Source organism: Oncorhynchus nerka, linkage group LG20 (genome assembly GCF_034236695.1).
Source record: "Oncorhynchus nerka isolate Pitt River linkage group LG20, Oner_Uvic_2.0, whole genome shotgun sequence".
Classification (NCBI taxonomy): Eukaryota; Metazoa; Chordata; class Actinopteri; order Salmoniformes; family Salmonidae; genus Oncorhynchus; species Oncorhynchus nerka.
The window spans coordinates 90344732-90357338 of NC_088415.1; the positions used below are offsets into that span (position 1 = coordinate 90344732).

The 12607-nt window shown below is 41.9% G+C and overlaps 1 protein-coding gene across 1 annotated transcript in view; it reads right to left on the reverse strand.

Moving 5' to 3' along the window:
• Nucleotides 1-1048: 1048 nt before the first annotated feature.
• The window catches only part of LOC115120786 (myosin heavy chain, fast skeletal muscle), a 28421-nt gene continuing 16862 nt past the window's right edge, over nt 1049-12607 (reverse strand). The window contains exons 19-41 of the mRNA XM_065005965.1: nt 12415-12532; nt 12143-12266; nt 11211-11347; nt 10546-10801; nt 10126-10368; nt 9601-9777; nt 9357-9502; nt 9111-9201; nt 8468-8857; nt 8219-8345; nt 7474-7592; nt 7122-7318; nt 6817-7000; nt 6518-6683; nt 5581-5705; nt 4941-5249; nt 4324-4527; nt 4089-4214; nt 3668-3838; nt 3298-3402; nt 3107-3202; nt 1493-1624; nt 1049-1174 (exon numbers count right to left, since the gene is read on the reverse strand). Of these exons, the coding sequence (XP_064862037.1) occupies nt 1154-1174; nt 1493-1624; nt 3107-3202; nt 3298-3402; nt 3668-3838; nt 4089-4214; nt 4324-4527; nt 4941-5249; nt 5581-5705; nt 6518-6683; nt 6817-7000; nt 7122-7318; nt 7474-7592; nt 8219-8345; nt 8468-8857; nt 9111-9201; nt 9357-9502; nt 9601-9777; nt 10126-10368; nt 10546-10801; nt 11211-11347; nt 12143-12266; nt 12415-12532 (3764 nt within the window). The 3' untranslated portion in view covers nt 1049-1153. The remainder of the gene's footprint in view (nt 1175-1492; nt 1625-3106; nt 3203-3297; nt 3403-3667; nt 3839-4088; nt 4215-4323; nt 4528-4940; nt 5250-5580; nt 5706-6517; nt 6684-6816; nt 7001-7121; nt 7319-7473; nt 7593-8218; nt 8346-8467; nt 8858-9110; nt 9202-9356; nt 9503-9600; nt 9778-10125; nt 10369-10545; nt 10802-11210; nt 11348-12142; nt 12267-12414; nt 12533-12607) is intronic.

The window sequence follows — 12607 nt, forward strand, 5'->3', positions numbered from 1 at the left end:
GATGATATTAATGTGTAACGGTAGGATGATACTAATGTGTAACGGTAGGATGATACTAATGTGTAACGGTAGGATGATACTAATGTGTAATGGTAGGATGATATTAATGTGTAATGGTAGGGTGATATTCATGTGTAATGTAGGATGATACTAATGTGTAATGGTAGGATAATACTAATGTGTAATGGTAGGATGATATTAATGTGTAATGGTAGGATGATATTAATGTGTAATGGTAGGATGGTATTAATGAGTAATGGTAGGATGATATTTATGTGTAATGGTAGGATGGTATTAATGAGTAATGGTAGGATGATATTAATGTGTAATGGTAGGATGATACTAATGTGTAATGGTAGGATGATACTAATGTGTAATGGTAGGGTGATACTAATGTGTAACGGTAGGATGATACTAATGTGTAACGGTAGGATAATACTAATGTGTAATGGTAGGATGATATTAATGAGTAATGGTAGGATGATATTAATGTGTAATGGTTGGATGATACTAATGTGTAATGGTAGGATGGTATTAATGAGTAATGGTAGGATGGTATTAATGAGTAATGGTAGGATGATATTTATGTGTAATGGTAGGATGGTATTAATGAGTAATGGTAGGATGATACTAATGTGTAATGGTAGGATGATACTAATGTGTAATGGTAGGGTGATATTAATGTGTAATGGTAGGATGATATTCATGTGTAATGGTAGGATGATATTAATGTGTAACGGTAGGATGATACTAATGTGTAACGGTAGGATGATACTAATGTGTAACGGTAGGATAATACTAATGTGTAATGGTAGGATGATATTAATGTGTAATGGTAGGATGGTATTAATGTGTAATGGTAGGATGGTATTAATGTGTAATGGTAGGATGGTATTAGCTGGTCTATTTGATAATATCTAAACAACGCTTTCTGCCATAGCTACACATAGACCGCATTGTTGTTTTTGGAATCTTAGATTAAATTAAAGTACAATATTTGTATGATATGAAACAGCTGTTTGCTGAGTAATGAGTCCACAGTCACAAAGAGAGTGTATGTAAGCCGACACGTTTTTATTCAAAGTTAAACATTTTCACCGTGAAAATCATATTTTATGCAACACAGGAAAATGATGTAAGACTTTGGTCTTGTTTATTCAGCAACTTCTTTGCCCTGTAAGGAAGACAGAAAGAAAATAATGGATGAGTATTAATAATGAACATGTAAAATATATGAATATATGAACAGTTAGAGATAATGTAATGGATGAAGCATTAAAGGCTGAGCTTTGATTTTCAATTTTGAAGTACCATTTTACTTTTGAATTCATCTATTTTGACCCAACCTGAAATGTGCTTCTTATAGATCTTAAATACATTTTAGTGAGTGTAAAAGTTTGGTATTGACCTCTGTGAGGACCGACTCATGAGTGGTGTTGATGTGGCCATATTTGAACATGAGTCAGGTTTAGGTTTAGTAGCAGCTCCGTACCTTTCCAGTGTCGCGGGTCTTGGCTCTGAGCTTGTTGACTTGAGACTCAGCGATGTCAGCACGCTCCTCAGCCTCCTCCAGCTCATGCTGAACCTTCCTGAACTTAGACATGTGGCCGTTGGCTTGTTCCTCCTGGGTGCGGAAAAGAGAGGGGGAGCATCAAATCAGCGTTCAAAGTTTGAAGCTTCAGGTAGCAAGTTAATATGATAGGTATTTTAAAGTACTTTTTTATTGACAGATTTTGGAAAACAATGTATATATGGAGATGGATGATCCAGCAGAGAGAATGAGTGGTGAAATGGGGGATCAAACCACTGCCTCCAGGGATGTTCAGTGTCTAAAACAAGTATTCACACCCCCTTGGATAACATCACATTTTATAGTGTTACAAATTCAGATTAAAATGGATTTAAATTCGTTTTCTTTTGTTGCCAACGATCTACAAAACATTCTGGAATATCAAAGTAGAAGAACAATTAAAAAAAAAAACATTGGTATTAATAAATAAAAAATAAAAAACTATATTAGGACTAGATAGGTATTCACATCTTTAGCTGTGTCTTTGTGTCTTTATGTCTAAATATCTGGATTGTCTTTCATCATTATTCAAGATCTGTCCATTTGGATGTTGATCATTGCCATACAGACATTTTTAAGTCTCGCCATCATTTTTCAAGCAGATATAAGTCAAAATCCTTCTCATTAGCTACCCACAGTTAATGCTACACACAGATAGCCTAGCGGTTAAGAGCGTAGGGCCAGTAATCGAAAGGTTGCTGGATTGAAACCCCCCAGACGACTAGGTGAAAGTCTGCCGGTGTTCCCTTGAGCAAGGCACGTAACCCTACTCTCTCTGGATGAGTGAGTCTGTTTAAAGAATGTGTTTGGAGCGAGTATTTGTCTGTAAGCTATTTTATCTTCATTTATTGGCTGTTAAAAATGTTTTTTAGTTAAGTGAATGAACTGACGGCCTGTACAGGTCCGGAACGATAGACTCGTTTTTTTTTGTGCTTTTGTAGCCCATTTTAGCGATCAATATGGCTGAAATCAGACTAAATTCTAAAGGTGGACATTATACCCCACTCCTGGTCCACCTACACCGAAAGAAGTGGATGGCGAGTGGGATGGAAATCCTCCCATTCACAGGGTGAATTTGGGCCATGAATAACTTTAGCCACACCTGATATCACCGTTCCTCCTTTCCTTTAGTTTCCTTACTAGGCCAATCCGGAACATTCCCTGTTTTCTTGGTAAGAAACTCAAGTGTAGATGTGTCCTTGTGTTTTAGGTTATTGTTGAGCTGAAAGGTTCATTTGTCTCCCAGTGTCTGGTGAAAAGCAGACTGAAAGTGGTTTTTCTCTAGGATGTTGCCTGTGCTTTACACCATTCTGTTTTTTTCTTCATCCTGATAAACTCCCCAGTCCTTGCAGATATAAAGCATTCCTGTAACAAGTTAATTCCTTTGCCATTTTTTGTAACCTATCTACCAATCAGTGCTCTTCTTTGCGGGCATTGGTTAAAGCCTAAACTAAACTGTATGGATATTAAGGTTTGTAATGTCTACAAGGGGAAAAATATGTTTATCAATGTACGCTGACAAAGTATGTGACTCACCGCTTCCTCAGCCTGCCTCTTGTAGGCCTTGACTTTCATCTGCAGCTTATCTACCAGGTCCTGAAGTCTGACAACATTCTTCTTATCCTCCTCAGTCTGTGGGACAAGATCAAAGAATCAATGCACCAAAGTGTTAGACACAAACCTGTCTGTGTTAGTGTCAAGTTTGGGATGAAGGCACTTTCTGTTACCTGGTAGGTGAGCTCCTTGACTTTGCGCTCATACTTGCGGACTCCCTTGACCGCATCTACACCTCTTCTCTGCTCAGCCTCCACATCAGTCTCGAGCTCTCGAACCTTTATGGACGAAAGGCGTTTGTTTGAGGTGGTGAAATCAGACGCAACAAATCTTAGTACAACAGAGGTATATTCTTCTAACCAGTCAAGGAGGCACAATTGTTGTCAGTTCCTATGTACTTTCACTATTTTAATTGACGGGATCTGTAATGATACAATTTCATTATCTATTGAGAGAAAGTCATTACACAATTCTCCCGTGTATTTGTATGATTAAATACATTTCCAGCAATCTGTTTTTCAATCCACCCTGCTGTTAACTCACCCTGGACTCCAGTTTCTGGAGCTGCTTCTTGCCTCCCTTCATGGCCAGATTCTCAGCCTCATCCAGACGGTGCTGCAGGTCCTTGACTGTGACCTCCAGGTTCTTCTTCATCCTCTCCAGGTGAGAACTGGTGTCCTGCTCCTTCTTCAGCTCCTCAGCCATCATGGCCGCCTGGAATAGTAGTTTGTTTAATTTCTGCACCATTTGGCACCAATCATAACATTCCTCTGAGATCTTTTTTTCTGTTAAACCATCCCAGATACCATTGGCCTTTGGATACAAATCAAGTTAAGGCAGTGAACCCACTGTTCCGAGGCCGTCATTGAAAATAAGAAGTTGTTCTTAACTAGCTTGCCTAGTTAAATAAAGGTCAAATACATTTTAAAAAGTGAATGCAATTGAACAGATCATAAGGACTCACATCAGTGATGGCCTTCTTGGCCTTCTCCTCTGCATTCCTGGCCTCCTGGACAATGTCTTCCACCTCTCCCTGCACCTGCACCAGGTCAGACTCCAGCTTCTTCTTGGAGTTCAGAAGGCTGATGTTCTGGAGGAGAAGTACGAAACAACATGTGACTCTCAAGACAACTTTCAGGTAACAAGGCAGAAACCGTATGCTTGGTTGAGTTTCATTAGAAACGGATTTTGACCCATACCTGGGAGTGCAGCAGTCCAACACGCTCGCTGGCGTCTACCAGCTCAGTCTCAGCAACTTTGCGGCCTCTCTCTGTCTGCTCCAGAGCAACTCTCAGCTCCTCGATTTCAGCCACCATCAGACCGTTCCTACGCTCCACCATGGCTGCCTGCTCCTTCATATCATCTGCAGCGCGGACGGCGTCATCAAGGTGCAACAGGGCATCCTGGGGTTCACAATGACATGGGTTCATTAGGACTTGTGGAAGTAGAGGTGATGGGGCGGCAGGGTAGCGTAGTGGTTAGAGTGTTGGACTAGTTATCGGAAGGTTGCAAGTTCAAACCCCCGAGCAGACAAGGTACAAATCTGTCGTTCTGCCCCTGAACAGGAAGTTAACCCACTGTTCCTAGGCCGTCATTGAAAATAAGAATTTTTCTTAACTGATCTTGCCTGGTTAAATAAAGGTAAAACAAAATCAAATAAAAGGGTCAGTGAAATAAATGTTAGTTAAGAATTTCCCCAATATCTCTACTTTTCGACACTATATTAATCAAATCTATTAAGGTCTTTTCTATAGATTCACAAACAAATCTCTCCCTAACCTTCAGATTGTTTTGCCTGATATCCCAGTCCCTTTACCTTGAGCTGTCCCTGGACGTTCCTCAGCTGTTTCTGGGCCTCAGCGGCCTGCCTGTTGGAGTGGCTCAGCTGAACCTCCATCTCGTTCAGGTCTCCCTCCATCTTTTTCTTCACCCTCAGGGCATCATTCCTGCTCCTGATCTCAGAATCCAGGTTGCTCTGCATGGAGTCAACCATCCTCTGGCTGTTCCTCTTGATCTGCTCCATCTCCTCGTCCTTCTCAGCCAGCTTCCTGTCCACCTCACCCTTGATCTGGTTCAGCTCCAGCTGCACACGCAGAATCTTGGATTCCTCGTGCTCCAGTGTTCCCTGGACAAAGAGAAGCAGTCAGGCCAATTGTGTTCAATAAATTTGGATGTGTATAACACAAGGAATTAAATATATATGACTACAATAAACACCAATACAGGGAGTGTGGGACTGTAGCTGGCGTTGGCTAGTGTACCACTTTAGTTGTATTGTTTGTATATCGTATTTTACATTTGTGTGACTGTCTATCAGTGTTTTGTTATTTGTTGTCTTGTGTGTTTTGTGGACCCCAGGAAGCGTAGCTGAGGCTTCTGCAAAAGCTCATGGGGATCCAAATGATCAAATGATCAAATGAACCCTGCTTTTCCCATCAAACAGCTGCAGTTTGTACCTCAGCCTCCTCCAGAGCGGTCTGGATCTCAGACTTCTCTGTCTCCACGGTCTTCTTGGCCTTCTCCAACTCATGGATGCTCTTGCCAGTCTCTCCGATCTGCTCAGTTAGGTCACCGATCTCCTCTGCACACACCAAACACAGGATCAGTTTAGACTTGGGAGATTTTCAGTGGGTATTGTCAATGCAATGAAGTTGACATTGAATCATAATAATTACTGGTGCCGAGCTTCCTGCCATCCAGGACCTCTATACCAGCCGGTGTCAGGGAATGCCCTAAATATTGTCAAAGACTCCAGCCACCCAAATCATTGACTGTTCTCTCTGCTACCGCATGGCAAGCAGTACCAATGCATCAAGTCTGGAACAGACAGGACCCTAAACAGCTTCTACCCCAAGCCATAAGTCTGGGTAGCTTTTGGTTACTATGTAACGATCTACACATCTACACATCGACTCGGTACTGGTGTCTTGTGTACATGGCCAAGTTATTGTTACTCATTGTGTATTTATTCCTTGTGTTATTTGTTCACTATTATTTCCTTTTTTTCTCGCTGCATTGTAGGGAAGGTGTATAAGACAGTAGTTTTGGAATTGTTAGTTAGATTACTTGTTGGTTATTACTGCATTGTCGGGAACTAGAAGCACAAGCATTTCGCTACACTCGCATTAACATCTGCTAACCATGTGTATGTGACAAATAACATTTGATTTAATTTGATTTGAAGGGCCGTAAAGCACCAGTTTTTTACGAAGCAGGTAACAAATACAATTTGATTCATGAATTAATCAGCACTTCATAGGTTCTTGTAGATCTAAATGCCCCCACTCCTTTGGGTTGTTCAAAGGAATAACGATTATAAGTTGAAAAAAATGTAAATGTTGATGTTTACACTAGTCAAACATGAGCCCAATAGAACTGCTGTCAAATGCTCACGTTGCAGGTTCTTGTTCTCTCTCTTCAGAGTCTCCAGATGATCCAGAGCCTCCTCGTAGGAGTTCTTCATCTTGAAGAGTTCAGTGCTCATTGAGCGAACCTCCTTCTGAGCTCCTTCCAGCTCAGCCTGGCCCTCCTCATACTTCTGCTTCCACTCTGCCAGAACCTAGGTAAATCCATGGTATATTCATTAGGTCTTGATGAATAGTTTTGAATCAGACATATGGTGGAGTTATGCTACATTTGATCATACAGCAGACAGAAAATATCACTCTAGGTTGAGGATAATTAATTTTCACCTTGTCAAAGTTCCTCTGCTTCTTGTCTAGGTTGGAGGCCATGGCGTTTGCTCTCTCAACGTCAATCATAAGGTCCTCCACCTCTCCCTGCAGCCTCTGCTTGGTCTTCTCCAGGGAGGCACACTTGGAGTTGGTCGCCTCAATGGTCTCCTCAGCCTCCTGCAGACGCTGGGCCAGCTTCTTCCTGTTTGACGACAGAGGGTTTACAAACGTTACAATACATCTCAACGCGACCTTTTTTTAGAGTTCCCTACCACTCACTATCCACACCCTATATTTGAGTTTTGCTGTTCCGTGCGACTCACTTTGACTCCTCCAGCTCTTCTGTGCGCTGGATGGCATCAGTTTCATACTTAGTCCTCCACTGAGCCACCTCACTGTTGGCCTTGGACATGCCGCGTTGCAGCTCTGCCTTGGCCTCCTGCTCCTCCTCAAACTGCTCTCTCAGGAGGTCACAGTCATGGCGGGCAGACTGGACACCGTGGGCCAGTGCGTTTTTAGCCTTTTCGAGACAAAGATAGAGAAATGTAAAGACTAAGAGAGATAGTAAAACATATGACAGTAGAAGTCTCTGAGGGTGGCCTGGTTACCGTCTATATCAGGTGTGGGCAATCATTTTGTCTCGAGGGACACATTGGGATTTTGAAATTCTCTTACCTTGACCTCCTCCTCAATCTGCCTCTTCAGCTCCTCTACCTGCTGGGTGAAGGCCTGTTTGCCTCTGGTCAGCTGAGACACCAGGGATTCCTTCTCCTCCAGCTGGCGGCCAAACTCACCTGCAGGGACAGAGGGACATCTTGTTAATTGGGTCTGTCTTTGTTCTCTAAGATTGAACATGTATTTCAAGGTAACGTAGGGCAATGTCAGGTGTTGAATATTCAGGGTTTGGTAGGTTACTTTCTAAATGTAGCCCATTACAGTTACTAGTTACCTGTCCAAGTGTAATCAGTAACGTAACTTTTGCATTACTCAAACTCAATAATGTAATCTGATTACTTTACATTACTTTTGGATTACTTTCCCTTACGAGGCATTAGAAGCAGACAAAAAACATCCATCAAACCCATTTGGTGAGTCATCAAAGTGGTCTCTGAATTGTGGTCAGACTCGCTCAGGTGCAAACTTGCGAGAAAACAAATGAAGTCAATGTATTTTTTGCCAAACATAATTTCTCAATTTAAAAGTAATCAAATAAGTAATCATCTAGTTTTCAAAAGTATTAGTCTGAATAAAATATTTTTTTCTGATAATGTAACAAATGGCTCTAAAGTGAGACCATTACAGTTTAAGTCAGAACAGTATAAACTCTGTGGACTGGAATACGTGGATACAGCCCCCAATACATGTTATTGTGTTTAACTGAAGAATGAATTGGTTTGTTGTTCATTGTTGATGATGGTACCATTTTCTGTCAGGAGTCTGGCCCTCTGTCCACTGATGTCGTTGATCTGGCGAACATTCTCATCATTCTTAGTCTTGATCTCACTCAGCTGGTCCTCAAGAGTACGGCACATCTTCTCCAGATTGCCCTGTTAGTGAAACCATGTTCCATCATTACTTTATATATGAGACTCCTGTCAACTTCAGTTCACTTGAATGGTAATGTCGTTGACCCTCCTCAACACTGCTTGATCAAAACATCACTACTCACCTTAGCCTTGGCGACGGTCTCCATGTTGCTGGAGAGGTCATCAATCTCCATCTTGTACTCACTCTTCTCCTTCTCCAGCTTCTGTTTGACACGCTGCAGGTTGTCAATCTGCTCCCCGAGCTCAGCCACACTGTCAGCCTGTTTCTTGCGCAGAGCGGCGGCTGTGGACTCATGCTGCAGGGTGGACTCTTCAAGATCACGACGCAGCTTCTGGAACTCTGCCTCACGCTTCTTGTTCATCTCAATCTGAGCAGCAGTGGCGCCTCCAGCCTCCTCCAGCCTCTCGCTGATCTCCTCAAGTTCCCTGGAGAGATCGGCTCTCTGCTTCTCAACCTTAGCCCTGGCAGCACGCTCAGCCTCGATTTCCTCCTCCAGCTCCTCAATACGGGCCTAGAACAGGGGGCAGAAGCACAGTTGATGGATACTACAATACATAAAACAATAATACTATATATATTTTTTAAATGTGTTCATTCGAAACCAGTTACACTAATATATTCAGTAGATAGCATCCCATGCGGGAATCAAAACCACAACGGTAAGAAACCACATCTTCCAAAAAATGTGTGCTACCAGAATATTTTTTTAGGAAATGTTTCAGGTGTGTGCTTTACTGTACTAGAGCTTAGGTCCTGTACTGTACCTGGAGTTCCTTGATCTTCTTCTGTAGCTGAGCTCCCAGAGACTGTTCATCGTCAATTTTACTGAGGAGCTGGGATGTCTCAAACTCCTTCCTAAGAAACACAAACATGTTGATTGCAAGGTTGGTTTCGGTTCAATAGAGTGAAGTTAGAGTATCATACGTACCGCATGTAAATGCTAATTCATAATTACCAGAATTAGTCAAGAACAGCCATTATTGTCAATATGGCAGGTATTGTTTGCTTACTTCTTGATTTTCTCATCAGACTGCTGCTTGTCATTCTCCAGGTCCATTATGGACTCCTGGGCCAGTTTCAGATCTCCCTCCAGCTTTCTCTTGGCTCTCTCAAGGTCCATACGGACCTTCTTCTCTTGCTCCAGAGAACCCTCAAGCTACAAGATAAAAACACACATGTATTGTTCAAATCTAAACAACTAAAGATAATAACATCTTACATACTATCGTGGCCAAAATGTCTAAATCCACTCACGTCGTCCACTTGCTGTTCCAGCTTGGTCTTGGACTTGGTCAGAGTGTTGACTTTGTCCTCCTCTGCCTGCAGGTCGTCCAGTGTCTGCTGGTGGGCCTCTTGGAGGGCTTTCTTCTCCTTGGTCAGCTTGACAACACTCTCATCCATAGACGCCATCTCCTCTGTCAGGTTTTTAACCTGAAAACGGCCACCACATAATTAGCCTTTTGTTACTTCACATAAATGGGAGATTTAGTTTCATGTGTATTGCATTCATTTAATTCAGATTAGAAATGTGTCAACAGGTACTGTTCTATAGATTCACCACTAGGTGGCAGTGTACTCCATGCCAGTGTACTGAAGTTAGAAACGAGCGGCAGCTGAACATACAATAAACGTGGGGAGTACCACTATTCTACTATTCTTTGTCTTCATGTTTCCGCCACCCACAATATATCTGGAATTCCATTTCTGTTGAGCTATGTTTTCTGTTGATTATGGTATGAGTTATTGTTTGGTTAAACTGTCTTTGGTAAGACACAAGACCTTGTTTTCAGTGGCGTGCTTCTCCTTCTCCACTTTGGCCAGGGTGAGCTCCAGGTCATCAATGTCCTTCTTCAGCTCAGAACACTCATCCTCCAGCTTCCTCTTCTTGGCAGTCAACTCAGCATTCATCTCCTCCTCATCCTCCAGCCTCTCTGTCGTTTCTTTGAGTTTGGCCTCCAGCTGGATCTTGCTCTTGATGAGCCCCTCACACCTTTCCTCAGCATCATTCAGATTCTCTGATTCCTGATTTCAGAACAGGAGAAAAATCAGCCTGCTCACTTTATCAAAATATGGAATTTATTTAGTTATTTAGTTCAGAGCAAATCAATATTCATAAAATATATGTTTAACATGTGCAATAAAAAATGGTGTATTCATGTGTATGAAAATATGACCTCATGAGGATCATTTCTCACTCACAGATGCAACTTGGAGTGCCAGGTCGTTCTTCTCTTGCAGAATGGACACCATCTTCTCCTCCAACTCCTTCTTCTTGGCCAGAGCCTTGGCCAGGTCTGTTTTCATCTTGTCAAAGTTCTCCTTCATGTTGGCCAGCTCCTTCTCCGTCTCAGCGCTCTTCAGCAGGGGCTTGATCTTGAAATACACCTTCATCCATGGCCAGGTTTTCACATTCATGAATGAACGGATGTTGTACTGGACGGTGAAGATGGCATCTCTGGTCGACAGAGAGGATAGAGTGACATGGTGAGTGACATGCTTAAAGCTACATTCTGGAATTTGAAGAACAACATCCCCCCCCCAACACTTTGAGTATACAGCTGAGGAACGGAGCGAAGGAAATGGAACAACTCTTACATTCATAGACAGAGTTCTAGATGCAAGGACTGACAGGTCATGCTTAAATCAGGAGGCATTTTATGTTATTTAATAATGAATGGATAAATATCACCAATACAAATTACAACTGAACAGCTTTGCCAAATCCCAAACTGCAGCACTAATAGAACATTATAAGACCTACTTTCTCATTCTGATCAACTCACAGCATATACAGTATGTGATCATAATGCATTACATTCAGGTGGTTCACAGAAAGCTTTGCCAAGATGTCTACTCTTCCTCACCTCCTCTCCATCATCTTGGTGAACTCTTTTCTCATGAGGAATCCACGGCTGAGAGCCTGGACCATGCCGACCAGAACAGCCAGCTTCTCATCTCTCATCTCCTCCAAGACACCCAGCAGACCGGCTTTGAAGAACACCTGAGACACAGGTCAACATGGCCATTGGAACCAGAGTCAGATGGTGACAGATAGAAAGGGTTGGATCAGAACAGGGGAACAACATCACTAGATTAATTTGAACAATATAAAGATTGCAGTGCTAACAAACAAACCATGGGACAGCTTGTTTAGAAGTTGGAAGTTATTGCAGAGTTGTAGATGAATAATGTACACAGATAACTGAAGCCATACCACTCTAACACAATGTACATGATAATGAGTTGAGTTTCTATACTTATACGAATTTGAAGAAAACGTTTTCCACCTTTTTCACAAGTTTAAATGTCAATCAGCAGTTGAAGAAATAACAAAATGTACTCCCTGCCCCTATTTCAGTAAAAAAAGAGGGATGGGGCTGGAGAAATGTAACAACTCTCAAATTCATAGACAGGATGCAAGGACTGACCATCCATGCTATTAAATGATAGGTTTAACCATTTTTTGAGGCTATATAGTGTTAGTTTACATTTACTTAGTTTACACACCATTAGAGTAAAACAAGCGTATCCTTCGGGTTCCACAGTTGAACTGAGCTCATGAGGCATTTATACGTTATATTAAGTTATATCAAGAATCAATGGGTCCATATCATTAATGTATCATTCAAAAAATGCAACTGCTGATTGACCCTTTAAATGAAGCTGAAAGAATGAAAGGATGGATAAATCAACTGGATGTTTGAATGGTTCATGTTTAAATTATCATTGAAGTTGTGTTTGGATGTCAGCATTTAAGGGAACAGGGGGGGGGGGGGGGGGGTGGTATTTGACTGACCTTGGTGTGTCCAAACTTGTAATCGTCGTGATTTATATTAATGGACCCAAGCAGCTTCTCAGAAGCCTTCTTGTTGTCCATGAACTGGCCCTCTGGGATGACACTGGCATTCAGTACTTTGTACCTGAATGAGGAGACATTTTTAACACGTCAAGTTGTAATAGGTTGGTTATATTACATAAAAGCTAAGCCTATTCTGATGCTGGGAAAACCCTTGGAGCAGGTGTGTGTGTGTGTGTGTGTGTGTGTGTGTGTGTGTTGCATGAGTGTACCTCTGCTTGAAGTCAGCATAGATGATTCTGCTGGGGAAGCCCTTCCTGCAGATCCTGATACCCTCCAGAACACCATTACACCTGAGCTGATGGATAACTAGGAAGTTCTCCATCAGACCTGGTAAAACAAACCATGTCTCTTTAATACTTATTAACAGATTAAAGAATTGTGGCTTGTTAAGGTTACTGATAC